At 45.1% G+C, this 27,016-nt stretch overlaps 1 protein-coding gene and 1 long non-coding RNA gene across 2 annotated transcripts; one reads left to right on the forward strand and one right to left on the reverse strand.

The window, feature by feature from the left end:
* Window positions 1–8,121: 8,121 nt before the first annotated feature.
* On the reverse strand, window positions 8,122–13,789 carry LOC146179049 (uncharacterized). The gene is made up of 3 exons (XM_084579836.1): window positions 13,623–13,789; window positions 10,837–10,933; window positions 8,122–8,429 (listed from the first exon to the last, which is right to left on the reverse strand). Exons 1-3 carry the CDS (start codon window positions 13,750–13,752, stop codon window positions 8,189–8,191), a joined length of 468 nt encoding a protein of 155 aa, XP_084435962.1. The 5' UTR covers window positions 13,753–13,789; the 3' UTR covers window positions 8,122–8,188.
* A 1,820-nt stretch (window positions 13,790–15,609) lies between these two features.
* On the forward strand, window positions 15,610–21,257 carry LOC146179050 (uncharacterized). The gene is made up of 2 exons (XR_014700908.1): window positions 15,610–15,722; window positions 20,960–21,257. It is a non-coding gene; the product is annotated as an uncharacterized LOC146179050 (long non-coding RNA).
* Window positions 21,258–27,016: the final 5,759 nt, after the last annotated feature.

Raw genomic sequence — 27,016 nt, forward strand, 5'->3', positions numbered from 1 at the left:
ATCACTTATGCGAAGCTACTGAGGTTACATGCCATCGGTCCTTCTTTGTCCACCGGGTGGGACGTCCATGAATGCTCTTGGAGCCATATTAACAAGATTTCATCACCATGACCATCATGGCTACGAATGGGGCTTCTCAACAACTAAGCGTGTTGAGCTTTGCAGCGTGTGTGTGTGTGGGGAGGGGGGTGGTTGTGACTACAATTCCAGAAAGCAGTCCATGTGACCTGGGACTTTTCTGTGCCTATCCCGCCCTCCCTTCTCCCCTGTAAGTGCTCTAGCTTTTCTGTTCGCCCTGTTTTCTCAATTTTATCTTCTTTCAACACAAGATTCAAACAGCTATAATCACGAGGTTGTTACTGTGCCTTTTGGTTTGGTTTTATCGAGTTCAAAGTCGCACAACGACTGAGGAGATGAGAAACGCTGCAGTGGCGGGCTCCGGAAATTTGGATCACCTGTTTTTTTTTTTTTTTTTTTGACGTGTACTGACTTCGCACAGCACACGGGCGTCTTGCTTTTCGCCTTCATTCAAAAATGGCCGCCACGGCTGGGTTTGGACCCCGCACCCTCCCAACAGTCTAGCGCCCTAATCACTGCACCATGCCGCTCAGACTCCTCCAGAGCGCTCCGGCCGCGCTCAGGCTCCTCCAGAGCGCGACCCCATCAAAAGTCAAACACAACATCTACTGGATGCCAGGACACACCGACATAGCGGGGAACGAACGCGCCGATCAGGTATCTCGAGGGTACACGAGCCGAGCTTCCTCCCAATCGGACGATCTACCCGAGCGAGTCGGCCCTACGTACTCGGACATTCTGAACTACAATAAGGGGGTACGGATCCGCTATCCGCCACCTCATCAGGATCTAAAACAACAAGAGGCAGTGTACTGGCGAAGACTGCAGACAGGAACATTCCCAAACCTGCATATCCTAAGCAAAATTTCCCCGTCACAATATCGGGACACTTGCCCATTGTGTGGTAGCAAACCTTCGTTATACCACATCACGTGGCAATGTAAAAATAAAGACAGCTTTCGTAAAGACCCGAGTGCGGAACAGTGGGAGAGCCGGCTCTCCAGCGGCGATTTGGAATGCCAACTAGGTCTAATCCCGCACGCCCAGCGAGCAGCAAAGCTCAGCGGAGCCCTGGAATAGGGGCACCGACCCTTTGAGAAGACGGAAGATGGAACTCTTCTGCAACTAGCACAATACCCTCCTAGAGAAACTAACGTATTTTCTATCCTATCCTATCCTGCACCACGGCGGAGAGTATACTAAGATTGGTTCATTTAAGTTCGTTCTTTATGAAACACCGTTCATACACGCTTTCCTGAAGGCACACGGGCGGGCGTTTGGGAGGCTGGTTTGTTGGAGCTGACTGCCTAAAGCTCGAGTGCTTTTCCAGTAAATGGCCTGTCTTTCGGATGACATAACATGATGCTCCAAAGGATTTACCTTGCGTCAATGGAGCAGCAGATTTTAATAATAATAATAATAATAATAATAATAATAATAATAATAATAATAATAATAATAATAATAATAATAATAATAATCAATCAATCAATCAATCAATCAATCTTTATTTAATGTGCGCAGGAACAACCATGTGGTCTTTGTGCTGCAGCACAAAAAAAAAACAAATGAAAAAGCACAAACATGTTTACACACACAGAGAGAACACAAAAAAAAAAAAAAGAAATAAATAATACATGAAATGAAACTGAGACGAAAAGTATCACGGAAATTAAGCAAACAATGAGTATCATCACTTATATACACAGTGAGAGAATTTTTTAGCACACCAGGAAATAAAGAAAAAAAAAAAGAACGGTAGGTAGAAGAGAAAAAAAAAAAAATAAAAAAACAGATGACTGACATTGATTATAGTAATATAGAAATATACATAAAATAAACAACCATTCCAGGCGCAACAAGTGCATGGTACTTAAAACACAGGCTAGAAATACAGAATAATACAATAAAGAAGTAAAATTGAACAAGGGACAGTAAGATTCGAATATAAAGTTTAAAGTTGAAATATAAGCAAGAAACGGATAAAAAGTAGTTCAAGATACAGACAGCATTGAACAGGAGAAAAAGCAAAAAGTGAAGTAAATACAATTTAAGGCTAGAAAGTGGGAGTTATATGTGATAAAGTACTATTTAGAATACAACGCTACGAACATCCAATGTAAATGAACAGAGCGAGTTTTGGAAGATGTCAAGGTGAGGACAAAAAGAGTTAAATAACCACTGCATCCTGTCCAGAGGGGAGTGGGAATGAAGAGGAGAAACCTGAAATGGTCTGAATTCCCTCATGCTCTTTCGCGGAACGCGCAGTAGGATGTACTCTAAGAGCTGAGGGCACATAATGTGGCCATGAAGGAGTTTGTACAGAAATATGATATCAAGTCTGATACGACGGCAGTGAAGGGAAGGAAGATTCAGTTGGGCGCTCCTGGTGGAGCGAGAGGGGGAAGTTGCGAAAGGAAAGCGATAATGAAATATCCGTAAAAATTTCTTTTGTACTCTGTCAACCTTGTCCAAGTTCGATTTGCAAGTGCCATTCCAAACAACCGACGCATACTCCAAGACCGGGAGGCATATGGACAGGTACAGTTTTAGGAACGGAAGTGGAGTATGGAACTCTCTCGAAAGTCTGCAAACGAATCCGAGTGTGCGCATAGCCCGCTGAGCAATGCGTTTAGTGTGAGAGGAGAAGCTGAGGGTGCGGTCAAAAAGTACACCAAGGTCATTAATTTCATCAACCCTATCCAACAGCACAGAATTGACAGAATAATGGTAGAGAAAGCTATGTGTTTTACGAGTAAAGGACACAACCCTAGTTTTGGAAGAATTGAGGGTAAGTCGATTCATCGCACACCAATCAGAAAAAGCAGATATGTCCGATTGCAACAACACGCAATCTTGAAAAGAATGTATTACCTTGAATATTTTTATATCATCAGCATAAAGAAGAAACGAGGAGTTCTTTATCGCCGAGGAAACATCATTAATAAAAACGGAGAAGAGAAGCGGGCCTAGTACTGAACCTTGAGGAACTCCACTCGTTGCAGGGTAAACGAAAGAAGTCTGTCCATTGACACTGACAAAGCAGAAGCGATCAAGGAGATAGTTGCGTAGGAGGGCTACGAGAGAGACTTCAACGCCAGAGAGTAGAAGTTTTTCAAGAAGTAGTGAGTGAGTAACAACGTCGAAAGCTTTGCTCATATCACAGTACACAGTGTCAACCTGACCCCTCTGAAGGACTGCTGCAGAGGCATACGTCATAAACGTGACTAGGTTGGTGGAAGTAGAGCGACCCGACATGAAGCCATGTTGATTCGGTACTATGATATGTTTGAGATGGAAGGAAAGTACGCTGTGCAAAGCTAATTCGAAAAGCTTAGAGGTTGCACATAGAAGAGAAATCGGACGATAATTGGAAACATCAGTTTTGTTTCCAGACTTGAAGACAGGAAACACGCGTGCCATTTTCCACACGCGAGGAAAGGCAGCATTTTTTAAACAGTTATTAAATATGGCAGTCAGTACTGGTACGAAGATATAACTGAAGGCTTTTATGATGGCAGCTGGAATGCCATCAGGTCCAGGAGACAAAGATGGTCTCAGACGCTTAAGACTCTCAGTTATCAACTCCTCGTCAAAGAGAATGGAATTAGATAGTGCACCAGATGGGAGGCAAACGGAATCACAATGTGGATGTTTGTAAACGGAGGAAAAATGTTGTGCAAAACTGTCGGCAACATCCCGAATTTCCGAACCCTGAGAGTCAACTAAGCTGATACTTAAATCTGATTTAATGGAACGCTTGCGAACGTAACGCCAGAACTGACTAGGACGATTTGAGGCATACCTCTCTAAAGACTCAAGATAGGAGTCGTAGTCCCGCTTGTATAAGCGTTTGCAAAGAGAACGCACACGGCGAAACTCATCTGCCCAATTGTGAAACCCAGGGCGTTTCGCTTTACGATGGGCCCGTTCCTTGAGCTTTAACGCCGTTATTAGTTCCCTTGAAAACCAGGAAGGGAACTTCCTACGCGTAGGAGTATGCAAAGGTATGTACCGACGCATACCATCAAGAACTATTTCTGTAAAGCGACTGACTTGTCCATCTGAATCATTAATGTCATTTAAAAGGGACCAGTCGACGGAAGAGAAGAAATTGAAAAGACCGACATAATCACCACGTGCATACGCGAAACGGGGCGAATTCCCCACCCGATCTGAGTTAGTAGAAGGTGAGGCAGAGACAGCAGTAGTAACTAGAAGCGGAGGGTGAAATTTGTCACAGCGAGTCAGCGGTATGTCCGAACTCGAGACTCGAACACTTTCAAAATTCGATAGACAGATGTCAAGAATATTACCGCAACAGTTTTCAATGAAATTGTGTTGCTGCAAAGAGTTAAAGGCTATGAAATCAAGTAGAGCGTTACACTTACTTAATATGTAATGATTGTTGTGAGAAGAAATAAGTGAGTTCCAGTTGATACCAGGAGTATTAAAATCACCTAAAATAAGAAGTTTGTGTTTGGTATGACAGGTTATAACATGTTCGATTGAGAGCAGAACATCATCATAGGCTGAAGGAGGTAGATTCGGAGGAATGTAGAAAGCTGCAAGTAAAAGTTTTTCATGTCGATTTAAAGTGAGCTCGAGCCACACACATTCTTCAACAATAATAATAATAATAATAATAATAATAATAATAATAATAATAATAATAATAATAATAATAATCAATCAATCAATCTTTATTTAATGTGCGCAGGAACAACCATGTGGTCTTTGTGCTGCAGCACAAAAAAAAAAAAAATGAAAAAGCACGAACATGTTTACACACACAGAGAGAACACACACAAAAAAAGAAATAAATAATACATGAAATGAAACTGAGACGAAAAGTATCACGGAAAGAAAGCAAACAATGAGTAGCATCCCTTATATACACAGTGAGAGAATTTTTTAGCACACCAGGAAATAAAGAAAAAAAAAAAAAAACGAACGGTAGATAGAAGACAAAAAAAAAACAACAACAACAAATAACTGACATTGATTATAGTAATATAGAAATATACATAAAATAAACAACCCTTCCAGGCGCAACAAGTGCATGGTACTTAAAACACAGGCTAGAAATACAGAATAATACAATAAAGAAGTAAAATTGAACAAGGTACAGTAAGATTCGAATATAAAGTTTAAAGTTGAAATATAAGTAAGAAACGGATAATAATAATAATAATGATAATAATAATAATAATAATAATAATAATAATAATAATAATAATAATAATAATAATAATAATAATAATAATAATAATAATAATAATAATAATAATAATAATAATAATAATAATAATAATAATAATAACAACAAACATCATCGTCAGCCTGACTATACCCATTGCAGGGCGAAGGCCTCTCCCATATTTCTCCACTTAACCCGGTTCTGTGCTAGCTGCATCCACTTGACCCCTGCGAACTTCTTAACCTCATCCGTCCACCTAACTTTCTGCCGCCCCCTGTTACGCTTTCCTTTCCTTGGAATCCAGTTTGTTACCCTAAGCGACCATCGGTTATCCTCTCTTTGCACTACATGTCCTGCCCATGCCCATTTCTCCTTCTTAATTTCCACTAGGATGTCGGTAACTTGAGTTATTTCTCTGACCCACTCTACGCGCTTCCCATCTCTTAAATTTACCCCTACCATTTTTCGTTTTATAGCCCTCTGGGTTGCCCTCAACTTAAGTAGAACTCTCTTGGTTAGCCTCCACGTTCCAGCCCCATAGGTGAGTACAGGTAAGATGCAACTGTTATATACTTTCCTCTTTAGCAGATATTCGTGGAATTTTAAAGTGTCACCAGTAGTTATACTTTTGTAGAGCCGGAAAAAAAAAGAAGAACTTCTTTCGATTCATTTAAACGTGGACAAGAAAACAGCAGAGCCCATTCAATATTAATGGACTCAGGTTTATTGTTATGGAGAGCAGTACGCTTTTAGCGCCAGCACGGAAATACTTGGCCGAGCCAATTTTTTCCATTTCTTTATACGCGGGTGGGAATAATGAAGGCAGCATTGTGACATGGTTCTTTAGAGTGGAATTCGACATTCCACGGTCACATTCCCGGGAACATCCAGGCCGATCTCATAGCTTGAGGTTATGCAAACCGATGGAGGTCAGAGGCCGAAGAGACCGGGGCTGTCACTTGTACCTACGCAGACATTTTGGAGCACTACCGGGGGACCAGAAGACGGTGTACTCCGCCCCACAAGTTGTTAAACAGGGAGCAGTCAGTGTCGTGGCGGCAGCTACAAACAAATTCTTATCCATGCCTGTCTTTATACAGCAAGATACATCCGACCGTATACAGGGACACGTGTCCCTGGTGTGGACAGAAACCGACAATTTATCACATCACATGGGCCTGCCAGAAAATATATGCAGTGCCGATAATTCACAATGCCATGCCGGAGCAGTGGGAGGCTGCGCTGTCCAGTTTGGAGTCGAAAGACCAGCTGATTGAACGGGCCAGCAGGGCAACAAAGGCCGCGGGAGCCTGGACTGAGGACCCAACCACGGGGAGCTCCAGATTATTTTTCTTTTTTGCATTATATAATATTTTCTCTCTCTCTCTCTCTCTCTCGACATCATTGAAGAAATGCTGCTTCTACCTGATCATGTCATCGTAGCCCAACATGCTCGATGTCACTGTAGTGCTGCTGATACACATTTGGCGACGACATACTTACTTGGCATTCTTAGTCGCTTGGATGGAGCTGCCACCCTTGTAAAGCTACCTGGAGCGAGTGTGTGGTACGTGTATAAGACATACATATTTTTCATGTCGTGGATCTAACGCAGAAACGACTGGAAGTTATTCGCTTTTGATTGTTTTTGCCGTGACCACGCGACACTGCGACATTTGCTGCTTTATCTTCTTGTCATTACAGCATGACCTGCTCGTCACTGCTTTCCTCTACCTTCCATTAATGTCTTAATTTGTACTTATAATAGCTAGATTGTGTCGGCTTGCTTTTCCATTATGGCGCACCCAGGCTTCGTTGATTCTGGCTTCATTCCAACCAGATGTGCGCAGCTGTGTGGACACAACTGCATGCATCCAAGCACAGCTGCCAACTACCAACGAATCGGCAAATTTTGTCATGTCGCATTATCTTATGACTTCGCATTCACCGGCGAACAGGAGACAAGTGATCTGCTAACCACCATGTGTCAGAGTACCTGCCTACTCGGTCATTTTACGCGACCTTGTGATGTCGTTGTGCTCTAGACCTATCACTGCCTGAATGTTCGCTTCATGGTGTCCTCAGCTTCCACGGAAAGGTGTGTTTCAACCACGTTCAGTCATTGTTTGCTAAGGACTCCACCGATAATTTGGGATTTGGGTGTGGCATCAATGTTGAATGCCTCGGGTCTGGACGTACACAAAGGGACATGAGTGTGCCGAGGCAGTTGTGAGTCTGGGCACGGTGACGGGGCTTCGTTGTCTACACATGGTCAATCTTCTTCCAGCAGTTAGGTCGTTGGCGCTCCTCGATGATCCCCCCCCCCCCCCCTCTTATGAGATCATGTCCTTCTCGATCAATCAGCGACATTCCTGGCTGAACACGAAAATTGCATAATGGTTTGCCTGATGTTATTGCATAAATAAGGCAAAGATGGCCTCTGAGATGATTCTCCTTATCATGCATATGCGACACAGGCGTGATGAGTGGCTGAGTGGGGTGCAGCGGCCATTAGATCACAGCCACGCACTCAGCGTTCAGCCTCAAAGAGGGCGAGTCTGTATGCTTTTGGTTGGTCCTAGATTTCCGTTTCCTCCTTCATTTTTTTCAGCAGGTATTTAATTCTTGATATTGGTCTTGGGCTGCTAAAACTGCTCGCCCGAACCTGCTTATTAAGGTTACTAGACCTTCGGATATCGACAGTTCCCCGTAGATTTATAGTAGAGCTGCGAGCGTTGGGGAGAGTGGTGAGTTAATAATCGCAAGAAAGTGGATTCTGTGTTTGAGCTGATTTTGACCGGGTGCACTGAAAAGTTCTTTTGCTATACAATAAAGTCTTTTAATTGTAGTCATCATGTCACCCTGTTTCGTTGTTTGTTTATTCGCATTTTTTATTGGCTCTTTCTACTTCTACACGCTTTTCAAGCGCATCAGAAGTACGGTTGCCAGTAATAGTACCGCGTAGCTGTGAGGGAATAGAGTGGCCTGAGTGCTGTGGAGGTCGGGAGTGAACTCAGACGGTAGTTCACAACCGCGAATCATCAGCAGTGCAGAGTGCAACCTCTTGTTGTATTCATTGAGCGATTCATAATCCAAAGGAGAACTCCGCTGAAGCACCTTGCCAACACATGTTGCTCTCGCTATGGCCTCTCTGTGCGAAAAAAAAAGAATCATTTATATGCAACGCGATTACACTTTTTAAGCATAATTTTTTTTCCATAACAACACTCGATCGCGAAGTATTGAAGCTTTCATTATGATGAGCCCCATAATTCCATGTCTTGCATGTGGATTATATTGACAGCATATGAAATGCATGAAGTGGTAATAGTCTATATGGAATACGCATATAGAAATATGCGGACTCCATAACACCATATTGAAATTATATGGAAACAATAAGGAAAGTATATGGAAACCACGTAAAATACATGTACTTCGTTTCATAGCTGGAATCAAATGGGGTCCAACTGAGCGCTCCTTTATACGGCTTTACGAGACTTTGTTGGCTACATCCGGTACAGTCTCCCAGTACTCTCTAGTGTGAGCATTTCCTGCTTGCGGACTTTAGACAGCATGCAAGCGCAGGCACTGAAAATATGCCTTGGACTGCCCAGATGCACCTCTAACAAAGGCACAATTGAAGAGGCACACGCTCGCCCAATGTCCATATACTTGTCGCACGAACCACTTCGTGTATATTTACGAGCACTTACAATACATCGTTTTCACCCACTCCGCAAGATTCTGAATGAGCGGCATCACTGCAGTTTTACAAGCGCACTCCATTGCCATCAGTCGCAAGTACCGACAGGATATGCCCTCCCATATCGTCCCGCCCAACCACCATGGACGATGGATAAACCTTTGGTGCACCTTCGTGTTCCCGGAATACTAAAGAAATCAATGGTGCCACTTAGTGGACTCAAACAACTTGCTCTGGCGCACATCTGGATAGAATACCCTAATTATATTCACGTATACACCGATGGATCTGTGTCAGCACAGGCATCCGCTGCAGCAGTGGTCATACCAGCTCAGAAAACGACTCTACATTTCCTTTTGGGACATACGTCTACATCAACCGCTGCTGAACTTGTAGCCATTCGGGAATTTATTCGCTACATATGTGGGGAACCACCTCAAAATGGTGTATATCCACGGACTCAAAGACTGCATTGTAAATTTTGGAAAACTTCTTACGCCACGCTGCCAACCAGTCCCTGGCACTAAACATTATGGAACTCCTCACATCTGCCCAGCTGCAAGGCCACAGGATAATGTTTCAATGGATCCCTGCCCACTGCGGGTTCCATGGGAATGAACAGGCCGATGTTGAAGCGAAAAGCGCACTCAGCAATGGCCTCCAAGCAGCCGTGCCTTTTTCAAGAGCGGATACGACGTGCCTTCTTACGAGTTGTATGAAGAATGCTACAGCAGCTTACTGGGCCCAGCCAGACGCCCGAGACATTTGTCTAAAAAGGCTCGATCGAACATTGAAATTTATGTTCCGCGTTATATTTCGCGTCATCAGGCATGCTTGCTACATAGACTTCGTTTAAACGTGGCTTTCACACGAAAGTACTTAGATTTAACTGGACAAGCGGACTCGCCGGAATTTTCAACTTGTGGCATCCCAGAGACTGTGGACCATATATTATTGGTGTGCCCAGTGTACGCGTGCGAAAGAAGTGTGCTAGCCGCTTACTTGAATCATTTGGACAAGAGGCCTCTGTCGGAGGAACTGCTGCTGGGCGCTTGGCAGGACAAGGAGAAGGGTGTCCAGGCAGTTCGAGCTCTTTGCCGTTTTGTGTGCGCTAGCGGACTTGATTCGCGCTTGTGAGGTAAGCTACTGTGCCTGTGTATATATTTCATATGCCTCCTCCCACATCGTCATTCATCATGATCTTCTTTCTTTTCTCCTTCCCCTTCCCAAGTGCAGAGTAGCAGGCCAGATTTCAATTATTCCGGCCAACTCCTCTGCCTTTCCTTTCAATAAATCCATCTATCAATCTATTCATGCCTTTTTCTTTACCATAAGTCTATATTCCCATAATTCCATATGATTGGCTCATACGAAAATTTTCAACCGCTTCTTGCTCGTTGATGTGACAAACGCGTAGATCCGGACTGGCTGTGCAACAGAACGTAACGCTACAATCTGACGCAGGGTTAACGCCCGACTCCTTTACAGTTATACTTTCGCAGATATGCACATATATATATCAAGTAACCCGAGAAAGCCTTGGACCCATATATTTGAATCTTTATTGATTTATCTGCAGTTTCGTATCAACTTCGACCCCGCCGCGGTGGCGCAGTGGTTACGGCGCTCAACTACTGTTCCCAAAGATGCGGAATCGAATCTCGGCGGCCTCGGCGGCCGCTTTTCCATGGAGGCGAAGAGTAAAGCGCCCGTGTGCTTTGCGGTTAATGTACGTTAAAGAACCCAGGTGGTCGAAATTTCCGGACTCCTCCACTACGGCGTCTCTCATAGCCAGAGTCGCTTTGAGACGTTAAACCCCACAAACCAAACCAAATCGTATCACTTTCCTCACCTGCACTCATCACCTGAATTGTGCACTCGAAGGGGATATTGTTGCAGACACTGCTGCAGCCAAGTCTCTGGGGTGGAAGCCTCAGCCTTGAGAAAACCTAAAAAGCGGAAATTTGTTTACAGGCAGAAAACGACTACCGTACTAAAGCCACAAAACTCGTTATGTCATAGAAGTTCTTTTATATGGAATACCTTGAATTGCTAACGGCAGACTGCATGCACCACTGCGCGAACATTTGTTTACTTCCCGCTGGTCTTGTTGTTGGTCGGATATTAAGGGGAATCCCCCAAGGTGGAGCAGATTTGTAATAAGGGAGTAATTGCTCATTGACATCCACCCAAGCTCAGCCATGGATATACGGCTACAAACGACGAATTTTTCTTTAACTATACGAATTTTCTGAGAAATCTGTATAGCTTTTCTTTGCAGCCGTATGGCTTATTACAGGTCTTGTTGCTGTTGGCGCCCATTTCCTGTGCCACGTTCGTCATCATCAAGTGGGAAACACGCCTCACCATGCAACCACTACACGTGTACACTCCGAGCCTCGCGTTTTCCTAACTATTGTCGCGTTCCAAACTCCCATCACCATGTGAAACGCGTAGTCGGAAGACATCGCCAAAAGAATCAAAGCACCTCTTTGACGTTGCGCCTGGGGGATGGGGGGGTGATAGTTGACATTTAACCACATAGGTCTATGCAGGCAGATGCTTTACGTCGCTTATTATTTAATTCGCTGAGTTTTCGAACGCAGAGGCGAGCTTTGGCGGCTCGAGCAACGATGGGAACGGGAACGCAGGCGCCTCCAGGGGTAGTGTATACCTAGTCTGACTAGTTAAATAGGCGTTAAGTAACTTCATGCCCCCAACGTCAATCCCTGGTTGAATGATCGGCAGCTTCGCAGACAGAAATATGGCGATGTACAGAAACAACTCGCGCGTTTCCTTCAACTGGAGCCTCAGATAGTATACCTTGCTACTCTGCCTCGAATATTTTGTACATTTGGCTACAGCAAAAAGGTAATAATAATGCTTTCGTTTGAAATACGGGCTCAGTACATTGTTACATTCGTGGCTATGTATACGTGCCATGTAAGAAGGTATCACTCTCCAGCACTCCTCAAAACTGAATGCACTTTATAACCTTATAACATTTAAAACTTTATGGCCCTGAAAGGGCTTATAAAGAGACGGGCCTCCAATTAAAAACAATCGTTCAAAACATGACAACATGATATATGTATCAAAATTAAGCTCTTGTGCCTATGCAATTTACATAAAACGCCTCCAGTGATGTTCTTTGTGGCCACGTCTTGCGTAGGAGTGCACATTGCGGATGCTATCGGATCGCCTCTTCCACCGACCGTTAGGCAGCCCGAGTTGATGGGTGGAATGCTCTAGACGGTGCGGGCTACTTCGCGTCCGAGTGGTAGAACTATAGGTGCTCTAGGTGATTAATAAATTAGCGAGATGCTTCTCCGCAAGGAAGCGCGCGCATCGCATTGCAAGAATTGCAAGCGCTGACTGCCACGGTGTTCGCCATGAAGCAGGTGTCTTCTGATGCGAGCGCCACATTGCGGAAATGCAGTTCACCGCAGCGAAGGCTCTTTTGGCACGCCTCGCGAACTTGCGCTCGCAAAATGAACACAAAGGTTTAGCGAATGTCAGGCTGAAGTCGCAAAGCAAAGTAAGAAGCATTCTACTCAGGCGCCAGCTGGCTTGACACCGGCGTGTCTGGTATTCAAGGCCGCGGCCGGTCTCGAGGGAAAGCGCGTCAAGGCAGAGGGGTGCCGCCCCATGCAGGCGCCACTATGTCGCCTCCATAATACGAAGACATACTAGCACTTTGCTGAGGCCTAATGATTATTGCAGTGATTTGAAAAGTCGCTAATTTTACACACATTATCATACACTCATAAGCTACTACTTTACGTGCAAGACCACATGAAACATAAGAACGCATTCGCTAGATTCCCCTCTAACACGCATAACTATCTTTTGAGGCCTCGTAGCGTTTGCCTCGATAGCGGAGGGCGTGGATTCGACCACGAATACCCATTGAAGTGACGCACTTTTTGGTTTTATCTAAATGTCGTGGTATTATGAATTGTCACCCTTGCAAGAACCTGCTTGGCAGTTGTGGCTCCATTAGGAGCCGGCCCTATTTCCTGTCACCATTTTCTGGTTCGTTGAATTTTTTTCCGACCTTCGCATGACCGAAGCTGAGAGACGACGCCAGGATTTTTGCGTTACAGGGCGCTGACACTATCGCTTAACACTGAGAAAAGTCAGTTGAGGTGTGTGCCTCATTCATGCATTTCATCTTCGTTTCTGTCGCCTGAGGCCCCACCTTCCGCTTGGTCCGATCTTGCGTACCGTACCATAAAACGTTACATCGTACTAACACTACAATACACCATTACTTACACTGCTTTTTTTTCTGTTGCCACGAAACCCATACTCTTGCCCTCTTTCTGCCGTGCGCACGCTATACCACATCGCATCATACCATACCATGCCATACCATACCATACCATACCATGCCATACCATACCATACCGTACCGTACCGTACCGTACCGTACCGTACCATACCATACCATACCATACCATACCATACCATACCATACCATACCATACCATACCATACCTACACCGTGCCGTACGATAGCTTACGATACAACACAACATCACGCCATACCGCACCGTACCATGACGTACCATACCATACAATATCACGTTACACAAGTGCCTAAAACTCCAGCTATATGAGAAGGCGTTCACTCACCTTTAACAGCATTTATGTCGCAAATGAAATCTCGAAGTTGTCGATAACCTTCTTCAAAAGAAGTCAGATTGGCTTTGATATATTCAGGACAAAAGTCAAGCTGATCGTGGCACAAAGATGGCAGCTTCATCCTCCTGTGCGGAGAGTCGAGTAAGTAGGACTTTGGAATTTGCGTAAAACATTTCAAGTACAGAACACAAGTACGGATAATTTGTAGTAATGAATGTAATCTCGTGAGCCAAAATAAGAGGCTCTTGCGAGCGCGAGCCGAAATCACGCCAAACTGCATGCCGACGCCATCTAACAAAGCACTCCTATTGACGAGACATCAATGCAGTGACCCGGTTTCGGCACCAGGAGTGGTTCGTCACATGGTACCTGACTGCATTTCTTCATGATCCCGGAACGCACTTGCAGGGGTCTTTTAAATTGTCTCTGAATTCTTTGCAAAGACCAAAGTACGCTTCCTAACCCTTGGCTCGCGCATGGTAGGAAGCCTTTTACCGGCATAAGTGCTGATCGTTATTTTTTAAATTTGACAATGTTTTACGCTACTTTAGTGGCCCATAAAGAATGGGCAGGGCCAATTTGCAATACACTGAACCCATGGCAGCTGAGATAAGGACAGTCCCTATGATAAGCTTAGAAAGAATAGAGCTTGGTTATCAATACTGGCATATCTAATCTACGCTGTTTAGTCGATCATCATTATAATCATTAGCAGGACTATACTCACTGCATGGTGCAGGCCCATCCCATATTACTCTATTAACTCGGTTCTGTGCTGGCTGCATTCACTTGGCCTCTGCGAACCCCTTAACCTCATCTTCAAAGTACTTTGGATGGCACGTGATATCCTCCCCGTATCACGTCGCGTTGGGTGCCTCAGGCTCATGAAGCGTTTATCGGATCCAGAAAGCGTTATCAAGTTTAGCAGGGCAAAGGAAGAACTTTGAGTAATCACCAAATCGGTCAAAGAGAGTTTTTTCAATGTCTAGTTAGGAAGTCTTCTAAAAACTAATACACGCAAATTTTTGCGCTCTGTCTTGCCAACAGAGTCTGCATCGCCATCTATAATCATCGGTTATGAAACAACTAATCATCCGTTAATAATAGCTGACGCTTTTAGTGCCCACTTTATATCTGTTTTTTTTCGTCGGACACCCACAAATTTCCCTCTATTCACCCTCCTACTGTGGCAGCAACGATTACTGATATCATGATTAATGAACATGCTGTACTTAACTTAATACTGTAGACACACACACACACACACACACACACACACACACACACACACACACACACACACACACACACACACACACACACACACACACACACACACACACACACACACACACACACACACACACACACACACACACACACACACACACACACACACACACACACACACACACACACACACACACACACACACACACACACACACACACACACACACACACACACACACACACACACACACACACACACACACACACACACACACACACACACACACACACACACACACACACACACACACACACACACACACACACACACACACACACACACACACACACACACACACACACACACACACACACACACACACACACACACACACACACACACACACACACACACACACACACACACACACACACACACACACACACACACACACACACACACACACACACACACACACACACACACACACACACACACACACACACACACACACACACACACACACACACACACACACACACACACACACACACACACACACACACACACACACACACACACACACACACACACACACACACACACACACACACACACACACACACACACACACACACACACACACACACACACACACACACACACACACACACACACAGTGGCTGTACAAAGTCCTGTTATAAACATGGATCTAATTTTCTTTTATCACTTGAATGCAGATTTCGTCATCGCCAGGACGTGTGTAGACGTTAAAAAACAAGCTGCTTGCGAAATAGAGAAGATGCTTTCTTCTGTCAGACCTGGTGACGTGTTCGAAATAAAGGCTTCGGAGTGCAGGTAAGCTTTAGGCGGGAGCTTGGTTTCTTTTTGGTCACTTCGGCGAAACAATGTGCAGGTCTCCTTTCCCATTATGCGGGAATGGCGCAACACAATGGGCTTCTGGCAATGGCGCAACACAAAAGAGTGCGGCTATCATCAACTTGAATTTTATAAGATGAATGCTACTGAATTTCTGTCGTATATGAACTTCAGTGCTTACTCCCAATTTTTAAGACTGCACAAATCGCCGGCTTTCGCTGTAAAGGACATTTATCAGCGGCCGGTGTAGCTTGAGTAAACACAGACATGCAGTCTTTGTCAAAAGTTTAGAGCCCAGAGCTGGGTCTGCTCGTAAGGCGTGTAGTGGGGCTTCTTTAGCTTTTGTGGAAGTTCTGCCCGTTGAAGATGAAAAAACAAATAAATCTTACCTTTAGGAGATTTGGAACACTGGGAATGTATTACGAAGCCCGCTTTGCAGTTCAGAAGCAAGCCACCAGGGCTGTTAAGTTTTGACAAAGACTGTACATGAAAAACAAAACAAAAAACGTTAGCGCTCGTTCAGCAGAGTTTCTTTTCGTTCACCTTTTTTTTTCAACGTCTTCAATGTATAGATAAATATTTATGGGTGCTTACGCTTTCTCTTTAGGCGAAATAGGCGCAATATGGTATTTTGTGCAAACTTTATCCAAATAGGTGGAGACTGACATTCGAAGTGCACCTTGAAGAGCTGGAAGCTTAGCACGCGATGTGTGCAGCTACGGAGATATCACAAATTATGAAAGCATTTTGAAAGTTTGTTCTGCGGAGCAAGTGAAAGTGCTAGGGACTTTGGCATTAGGAATCGTTTCGAACCCGGAGTGCCTCCGCAAACGAATTTTGGACAACAACTGTACCTAAGTACTTAGGTGTCCCTCTTGAATTTTACACTCCTGGACCTTACTTGGGAAGCAAGTTTGCATAATAAAAGGGAAACAGTTTGTTAGATTGAATCTCTTAATATCAGGACGGGCGATTGTTTGAGATCTTTTTTCGGTCAGCAAGCTGCGATACGTGATGCATGTACTACACTGTTCACGTCTATATGTGCTGTGCATAGGCTATTTGCAGTTTTGAGAGAGGACAAGTCGGACTAACCTGTTTCAGCGCTGGAGGTCTTTGTTCATGCTATTTATTTCTATGTAACGACAGCCATTAAACCGCTTAATTTTCTTTGGGTATGCTAAGGACTTATTTTTACGTGTTGTTATTGAGTTGAGAATAGACTAGGGTTTGCTCGCATTTGTTGCGACGTAACATCGCATTTAAAGGCCTATTCCTGGATATTTTAATGTTTTGCAATCTTGTAATTTTTGTTATAAACGGTTTCTATGATATTACCTTCATGTAACACGCTACAAAGTTTTTCAGATATGTAGGTGCGTCACTGTTCCCTGCACTATAGCATATCAACAGTTATACAGTGTAGGCCCTGGTTAAGATATGTTAAGAAGAGTTTAAAAGTGGACATTATTCATTCTGTCAAATAATGTTTTCGTCTACATCACGGGCCTTTGCCAGTTAAAGAACGATTTAAAGAGATATTATTTTTTCTTTCTTGGGAATTCCTCTGCTTCTTATGCAAGCAGAAACCACTGAGCATGTTTTCTTGAAATGCTGGGAATCATTTTTTTTTGTGAGACGTTAATAGGGATTTGTCGTTTAACCATCACGGCAACAGGTATCTCCTGATTGAAAATAGGGGCGCTATGACATTGTAATGGCGTTGGGCATGCATAGGATAGGGAGAAGCAAGATCGCGGTGCGTGACGCAGATCTTGACGCACAGACAGCCAGAACATACTTGAATGGAGCCATTGTATGATTATATCGAAATTATTAACCTTGAGGATCCAGATCTTGACTGGCTCTCGGGCATTGAAACATCAAAGATGATAAAATATGTTTAGCAAGGGTATTTCATTGGAACACGGCTGGTGGTTCTTGCGTAAATATTGTACGTTTTGAGTAGCATAAAAAAAAGCAACTAGATTACACAGTCCTCCAACGCAGTGGTCAACAAAACTGATATATTTGCCTCGGCCACGAGGAGGAAACTGTTGTATCCAGACGCCAGGCCAAGGAACAGGAAGCTTTATTGTGAGGTGCATGCTCGCAGCCTCAAACCAACAATCCCCGTACATGGAGAATGCGCGCTGTCTTATACCTGCGTGAGCTGCCGGCGCATGCGCAGACATGACGAACGTGGTAAGCCATGGCAATACACAGCGAGCGTCCTTCTCGCGATACAACACGACGCTATAACAGAAACAAAGCCGCCTACAGGCATGCCCGAATTCTTCTACACCGGACATTTTCCCCTGAAGACTATGGAGGATGATGTGACCAATAGCCTCAGCAGTGTATGCTGACAATTTCACGCCATACAGAACAGCCAGGCAAGTGTACCCAACAGCACATAAATATTTTAACACGTTAGAAGAGAACACCCTTAGGAGACTACAAACACATATCCAACGCCAGCTAGGCTACGTACACCAGTAATACCCTACACTATACTCTTCGCAATGCGCACACTGTGGAGGAGCAGCTAATCCCTACCACAAGGTGTGGGCATGCCAATTCAATGTCATAGTTGAGCCCATTCCAAACCCATCAGAGGAGCATTGGGAGGATTTTGTGCTCACTGATGGACCTGAACGTCAACATTGACTGGTGGGGGAGACAAGTTCGGCAGCAATGTCCAATGGATTACCTGACTAGGCGGCCCACCCTCATGTTCTACAAGACTCTGTAAATAAAAGATGTTTTCAATCAATCAATCGAAGCTAAGGCATATTGCACTACTGCCTGGAGAACTGAGAAAGCGCCGAGAACTCGATAGATATGTTCGAGCATGCTAGAAATACCCATAGAGTGATATACTTTGATCCGTTTCTCTTATCTCTGCGCACAGAGATGAACGAAGGCTGGTGTAAAACAAGATGAAAAGTGGAAAATTTAGGGCACACCTAAGCTCCGTCTTTGAGGGCATGAAGATAGCGTAGGCTACTATACCTGACATATAATGCCTCACTTTAACCATCCGTACAGTTTCGTTTTATTAAAGTGAGACTTTATATTTCGGCAGTAGGCAGCCCCTCCCAAAGTTCTTATATCATATGTTCTCGATAAGTTGCAGAAACTCGAAGAAGAATTGAAGAAGAATCAGCGCCGTGTCATGCCATCTCGCAGCTACCACCTTCCAGCGCCATGGGCCTGTGACGTTTCGCTTACAACAACGACGTTGACGGCGACATCGCTTTGTCTGAGGGACGGGCCCCTCAACGCTATCGCGGTACTAAAGAGCAAATGTTCATGACACCTCGCGGGTCGGTTGATTCTAGTGACAAATATTCTGGCGCAAATCAGAAAACAAAGGTAAATGAAACAAGGAGAACTTTATGCAACACAAAGGAAGATAGCCAACAGAAACTGGCGCCAAGGAAATGACGTCTAGTGTCCGAGGAATGTCTAAGCATCTGAGGACATCTACATTTGACATTCAAGGATGCTCCTGACAGGGCGCGGTCAACACGGGCCTGTGGATGGGAGAGTGAGATCGGAATGCAGCCTCCCACCCTTACAAAAATGTGCAATGGGTTGATTTAGAATTTCTTTACAGTTTTCTCATTTGAGTATATTGTATTCCTTTTAACTCTGTATGCAATATGTTAAATGAGTTTGAATAATTATTTGGCCACCGCATTCTTACACAACCACGAAAGACGTGCTTCTATCGAAATACAATAGTGAATGTCTTTGGCAACTCTTTAGAGAGATTCAATAGATGCTCTTTTAGGTTTTTTCTATAGATACTATAAAGTAAATAATGATTTTCTATAATTACTGCCTAATGCGCTCCAATATAGACCCTTGGATCCGTCATTAGACATGCTGGCTCCAAGCCACGCAGGCCCGGTAGTTGGCAGTGATTGGTCCGTGGTTTCTATCCCATTGCCTGTCTTTTAATTTGTGTTTACATTTTCTCAAATTATACCTGCATTACGTCAACTGTGAGTATGCGCGTCACATGATTTAACCGTATAAGCTCGCGTAGTGAGCCGAGGGAATTCAGACTGATTTGAAATCGGTGGTGAGCCTGGTCCTTCTCGGCAGTTGGAAGCTGAGACAGCCATGCTATTGCTCCTTATATTATCCATGTTCCGTCATAGGCACCGAGATCAAAAGAAGCCGACTGTCGGAATAAATACCACGGTGGAAGAAAGAAAAGTGCTTCGTAAGCGCGTCCACGCTTTGGCAGCCACTAGCGCGCTCTGCTAGTAAGAGTACGTGTTTCATCATCATCATCATCATCATCGTCATCATCATCATCATCCTGACTATACCCACTGCAGGGCGAAGGCCTCTCCCATATTTCTCCAATTAACCCGGTTCTGGGAACTAATCATGAGAGGTTGCGGCCAATTACTGCACCAGGGTGGCCAACTCCTGTTCTGTTGAGAGAGTGCGTTTCCGGAGGTGTGCACCGGCATCAGGTCGCACCCCAAACTTGTTTATATTACGTGTTTAGGAGACAGTAATTTCCGCCGATTCCGCTGCCGTCTTGTAGAACATCAAATGAGGTTGAAGACCTACCTTACTTAGCTACTCGAAATTCCAAATATTTCTCCATTCTTCGAAGTAACCTCGACACACAATTTTACGCTTCTTTCGGGCTCCAGAAGATTTATTTAATTTCAGTTAACGGCGAAATATACAACACATCTACCCACCATAGCAGCCCAGTCTAGCTGTTTTATGAAGTTGTGCCACAGCATATTATATTTGTAATTTCACTGCATCATTTGATCAGCTCGCTTGCCCCTGCACTTGAGGTCGTTATGACCATTTTGTGGTGTTCCTTATGAAAATGTGTTTTGTGATTTTGGCATACCTAGCTCACTTCAATCACCAGCAATAGCATCATTTTCCTCATTTTATTTTCATTACTTTGATCCAGAGCCTTACTGATCCTTTGATATCGTCGCCAACATCACCCATTCCTGAACGGTCTTAAATAGGAAAAATAATTGCAGCAAGTCTTTCCTGCAGTACACTGCAAACAGCCTCCACTGTTAGACTTGGAGGCTCGAAGCAGGGGCCCCATGCAAAAGGTCGCCTTCAATCTCACACAAGAAAAAGAGAACGTCAATTGCAGTTCACATCCAAGCATTACCATGTTTCAACTTTCTTGCAATTGTGTTTTTATTTTTCAGGAATTGGGGAGTTCAGGCAACTTGTTACGAAAGGTCATTCACCCCGCCATGCCTTGTTGCCAAGGCAACCGCCATCAGCGCTATCAAGGCAGGCTACACAGCAGCTGCCCTGCTAACCGGCTGCGATGACCCGAACGGAGCAGGAACACTGACGGTGTCTCTTGGAACGGTCACAATTCTCTTCGCTCTGGGTCTATTCCACTGGACCAGAGCTTAGTTGTGCCGTCTCCTCTGGGCCCGGCTTAGTTGGGTGAAACCAAGTGTTTTTACAGGCCAAACACGAAATCCCACTCCCTCCTACGAGCAGAGCTCAGGGGAAGAATGATCATCTTAGCACAATAAAAGTACTAAGATTGAAACTTCCTCGGCTGCCTGAGTGATTTGCTTTTTTCTTCTAGTTTGACCTAGGCAAAGGATAATTGCATGGGCCTCGTTAGCAACAACTGCACCTTGTCTAACGACCGCTGTGTAGCGCGAGCACTGCCGCTGCAGAACACTGTACTTAGTGGGGCTAGATTATAAATATTTGAAGTGCGTAAAATATATCTGATGTTTACCTTGACACTTTCTCTCGTGTGCATACTTTTTCTCCTTCCGATCATCCATGAATGGATAGTTCTACTAACAGAGTTGTATCGACTAGGCCCTAACTACTCAAAAATTATTGATGGTCCATTAGCACAATAAGTTCGATATTAGTTCGGACATGAACTGCATGTTGCTATTCAATACTAAAGTGGTTTACAAAGAAGACGGAATCGTTAGAATATTCTATATTATGATAGGGTTGTCGGAAGTGCGGAGTGAAGGTTCCAAAGGTGTGTTTTTGACAGCGCGGAGAGGATAGTTTGCCCATGTTTTCTAGGTAACTGTTGTATTTGTTTGGTTTGTGCTGACCAGCAAAGGCAGCCCCCCTCCCCCTCCCCCCTTCTCATATTGGCCTGAGTTCCTATCGCTCATGCTTCTCTCCTCTTCTTTAACCCTCTCAGTACGAGATGGTTTATAATCTGGGTTCTGGGCAATAAACGCTGTTGTTCACTGCCGACCATCGTTCATTCTGGTGCGCAGTTCGCGCCGGCTTTACTACAGTGGCGACGAGCCCTGAAACCACCTATGCGGTGAAAGTTGAAGCCGACAGACAGCCGCAACGTGAAGCACCGACGAGAGCTATGGCCAGGTTGTAGCCATAAAGAAAGGGATTCTGTAGCTCCCGACCTTCGTTGACACGTCAGATAAGTGGAAAGCGTACCTTATAAGGGCAGAAGCATATTTTGAAGCCAATGCTGTTACTGACCCAAAAATTGGAGGACGCTTAAACTTCGCCTTTAAGAATGGAACGCGATAGCGTTATCGAGCAACTTGCTATACTCATTTTTACTTATTAATCCTTCCGGGACGTAGAAGCGCTGCCAGCCACCTTGCCGAAACGTGCAGGCCTCAAGTTGCAGTCGTAGTTCGTCGGCAACATCGTTGCCGATCCGAGCCGTCGCGATGAAGTTCTCGGAGGCCATGCCCTGTCTATCTTATTCCGTGCACCAGACGCATGATGGCGCTACGTGCACACCAAGCGAAGAGGAAGTACAGCGGAAAAGTAATTTGCCACTGGCCTAACTGCGTGTTCTGTATTTCTGTAATTTACATGCTCATAATTATTATTATACGCCACAATACACTTCTCTAAGAGACATTTCTGAGACAACACTGCAATCAATAGACGCGCCTTTGTCCATTTCAAACCATCTAGTTGGCGTGGTGGAGTGGTTGTCATGCCTCTTGGCTGACAACCGTGTCTAATGGACTTTCATTACCACAAGTTCGCCCATCAGACTCAAGACCTCCTCCGCAGCGTCTTGCTGCTTCAAAATTTCTTTTAGTTTATACACTTGTTTAAAAAAATAATCACATACAGATCGTGCATCGACCTCACAGTGTCTATAAGCCATCCTACTCCTCCATATACTGTGAAGGCCCAATAGCATATTGGTTTCACCGCGCTAACACATTGAACGACAGAAAAGACAAACACCACGGAGCGCGCTCCGTGGTGTTTGTCTTTTCTGTCGTTCAATGTGTTAGCGTGGTGAAACCAATATGAATAACCAACTAGGCCCAATTCTCGCCATTTTCCCAATAGCGTGATGAGGTCATACTGAAAATCATCATTAACAGTTGTCAAGTACCGAATTCCACGTGGCGTCAGTGGCAGGTCTTTTTTAAGTGTCCTTTGTAACACATCCCAGTAAAACACCGCATCCCAACAATCCAGGAACACGTGCTCAACTGTTTCAGGTTTCCTACATAGTAGACAGTTTGAGCCCCAAGGTACAAAAAGGCCCTTTTCTTCCATTCATGTTTTGACTGGGAGGGTTCCTGTATGCAATTTAAAAAAGAATGTTTTTACGCCCGGTGCAACAGTCATATTTTTAACTCGCTTGAGTACGTCTTTCCCTGGGCCTTCACAGTATGAGGTTCTGTACAATGGAGCTGGGAACAATTGTGAAATAAGATCCTTGTACAGCCGCTTAGGTGGTACCGTCGCTAAATACTCTACAGAGTACCGCACCTTTACTCATGTATTTGTACCAATTCATGCAATAAAGAAAAAAAAAGTTGGCGTGGTGGATTGGTTAGCGTGCTCGTCTCACACCCCGGAGGCGCACGTTCTATTCCTCAGGTCGACCATTTTTCCTACTCGTTTTTATTTATTAATGCTTCTGGGAGTTTTCGCTCACGGCCCACGCCGGACGACGCGGGACGGCGGCCGCCGACGACGACACCCACTTTTCTGCGACACGGGGCCCTTAACGCTGTCGCATTAAAACAGCAGCGGGCCTTTCTTGCGGCAGCACTCAGCAAGCAGACGGTGTTAGCAGGACGGATTGCACCTTGGACACCGAATTCCCTCGCTAATGACGAAGTAGTCGCAGCTTTAAACAGCTACTACGACCCGAAGCGTCACGAGATAGCGGAGAGCTATAATTTTTTTCACCCGTTGCCAATAAGAAGATGAGGCAGTGCACACATTTCTGGTCGAACTACGGCGCATAGCAGACGGCTGCAACTTTGGGACTGCGCTAGACCGAATGCCGAGGGATAGAATATTTCGCGGTGTAAGCTCAACTGACCCATGCAAGCAGTTACTGGCGAAGAAAGACGACGCTGGAGGAGGCCGAAGCGCTGGCAATAGAAGCAGAAACAGCCGAGAACGATTCAAACGATATTAGTGCACAACCACCGACGGTGATACGAATGCAAGCCAGTCATCGCTCTTCGTCGTGAGATAACCATACCAGCGGCGCAGCGCAAGAGTGCGGACGATACGGAAGCGCGAAGCACGGTGATAACGACTGCCGCTGGGCTAACGCACGGTGTTTCCGCTGCGGGCAAAGTGGGCGTTTGGCGAATCAATGCTACGGGGCCAGAACAGATGAAAATGCTGCTGGCGAACCGCGTGTGTCAAGGCATTGACGATTGAAACCGTGTCTAGCAACCAGAACACGGGTGAGGCACTCGTCTAGACGTTAATTTCAGGAAGGAAAAACGCCTTGGAACCACCGTTTCGCCACTCATTTCGGTGGGGGGAAATAGATGTGGACATGGAAGTGGACCCAGGCTCTCCGGTGTGCAAGCCAACACAGAGCGCAGTGGCCACGCTTGAAATCGCCTCATGTGAAGTTGTCGTGTTACGCGGGACAAGTGCCGGTGTTTGGTGAACTCGAACTGCCGGTGTGATACAAAAATGTGTCGGTAACCTGTCTACTTATTGTGCGTGACTGTTCAGGACCGAGCCTGTGCGACCGCGATCTGATTGCGGCACTTGGCAAGACGAGTGTTCCGATGAAAGAACTCACTGCTCCGGATTCGACAACAGGAAGCACTCCAAGCGACCACATGGTGAACAGATTGTTCGATGACTTTTCGACAGACCAGGGACCGCCACACAGCCTACAGCTCAAGGAGGTGGCGACACCGAAATTCGGTAAGGCCAGATCACTTCCTTACGCCCTCCGCGATTAGGTCTCGTGAAATTGATCGCTTAATGTCCCTTGGGGTCTTACCCCCTGTGCTACATTCAGAGTTGTCCTGAAGGAAGATGGCACCGTAAGAATATGCGGAGACTTTAAAGTCACGCTTTAGCCCTGCATGTGATTAGAGCCTTACCCACTTCCGTGGTCGAAGACATGTTCGCAAACTTAAATGGAGGTGAATACTTCAGCAACTTGGTGTTGAAGGACGCGTACAACCAAGTGCCCCTTGACGAAGGGTCATGAGGACTTTGTACTGTTAACACGCATCGCAGACTGTCTTTACAACGGACTTCCGTCTGGTATAGCTTCTGCACTAGCTATATTTCAAAGAAAGATGAACGCTTTACTCGGGGGGCTACCAGGCGTCAAAAAAAAAAATGGTATGAGGCAATAACCTCGCATTTTTTTCACACAATCTCACTCAATTCACATACGAAATCACATACAAGTCGCATATAATTGCTAAGGCTTCATAGTTTCTTGTATATTATCATAAATTATGTGCGGTATTTTATGATAATTATGTGCGCCGTATGAGAGTCTATGCGATTAAATGAGATTTTATGAGGTTATTTCCCCGTAGAAATCTTGGTTTTTCAGTACCTCGACGACGTGTTAGTGTCAGAAGGCAAAGGGGACAAGGAAGCGCGGTTCAAGAAAGTGTTGGAACTCTGCTTCGGCTTTGGACCGCGGCACTGGCTATCTCGTCTCCGAGGTTGGCTGTGACGGTTGCTACTGCAGCCGCCCGACCTTGATAGAGGCTGGCGTCAGTGTACAGAATGTTTGTTTTGCGTCGTATGACATTTGTGATTTTTTTAATTTTCTTGGCTCGGGCCTTTCGTCGTTCACCGTGGTGTAAGGGGTCCATGTTGGTTGGAATTGGGAGGACATGGTACTCCCCGCGGGTGGCCAAGGGTAGCCTGGTTCGTGGTGTGTCAACCACCGGGATATGTCCTTTCATTGGAATCCCTGGAAGAATGTATAGTGACGACGCACAAAGTTCAGGAGCTCACGGCCAAGGGCCCGAGGTTAGCCAGTGTCACGCATTTTATTTTGCATGAATGACCTCAAACCACTAAGGACTTGCTGCCGTTTTTTGATCGTAAACTGGAGCTATCGTTGGCTCCGTCTAATCTACTGGGGCAACACAGTGGTGATATCGCGGGAAGCTTAGGAATGGATGTTGCAGCTGCTACATGAAACTCATCAGGGCTCCTTGTCAATTAAATCAGTCATGCGGTCATTGTTTTGATGGCCAGGCTTGGATAAAGACATTCAAAACTTGTATACGCAGTGCCGCAACTGCGTGCAAAACCTACAATGCCTACGGCAGCCCCACAAATGAGTCGGCCGACGACAGCGGTCTCGTATTCACATCGATTTTGCAGGCACGTTAGCCGGCAAGATGATGCTAATAGTGGTTGATGCCCACCGGAAGTGGATTGAAGCAGTACCCTTGAAGCACGCGAATACAGCTAGTACAATCCGATAGCATGTTTTGCTGATTTGGCGTGCCACGCACAATCGTGTCCGATAATGGCAAACAATTCACAAGTCAGGAATTCGCCACTTTTGTATCGAGAAACAATATCGTGCACCTGCGCACTGCGCCTTTCCACCCCCAATCTAACGGAGTATCAGAAAGAGCGGTTCGGACCGTGACGGACGGGTTGCGGAAAAGGGGAGAAAGACAGCTGGAAGATAGCCTGATGCGTTCGTTATTCAATCACAGGCGAACTCCTCAAAGAGAAGGAAGGTCACCTTCAGAGATGTTTCTCGGCTATCAACTACGTTCCCGTCTAGACACATAGGACACGGTTCCCTTTTTTTCTTTTTTTCATAGCTACCGACAGGCTTCTTCGGCTCTACAAGGAGATGAATAAATAGAAAATGTATACAAAATGTACGCGTAGATATTCTACATGATGCCAAAATTTCACCTTTTAGACGCATATAATCTGGAAACTACGGTATAGCTTAATTTTTTTAATTACCAGGTGGGATTAAGGTTTGCCCACGTTCTTGTATT

This window comes from Amblyomma maculatum, chromosome 9 (assembly GCF_055883805.1).
Source record: "Amblyomma maculatum isolate TAMU_Amacu chromosome 9, ASM5588380v1, whole genome shotgun sequence".
NCBI lineage: Eukaryota > Metazoa > Arthropoda > Arachnida > Ixodida > Ixodidae > Amblyomma > Amblyomma maculatum.

Coding starts and splice junctions, on each gene's coding strand:
- LOC146179049 (XM_084579836.1), bottom strand. CDS start 13,752: ATGAAGCTGCCATCTTTGTGCCACGATCAGCTTGACTTTTGTCCTGAA. Junction 10,934..13,622: donor CGACATAAATGCTGTTAAAG/GTGAGTGAACGC, acceptor TCCGCTTTTTAG/GTTTTCTCAAGGCTGAGGCT. Junction 8,430..10,836: donor AATTCAGGTGATGAGTGCAG/GTGAGGAAAGTG, acceptor TTTTTCGCACAG/AGAGGCCATAGCGAGAGCAA.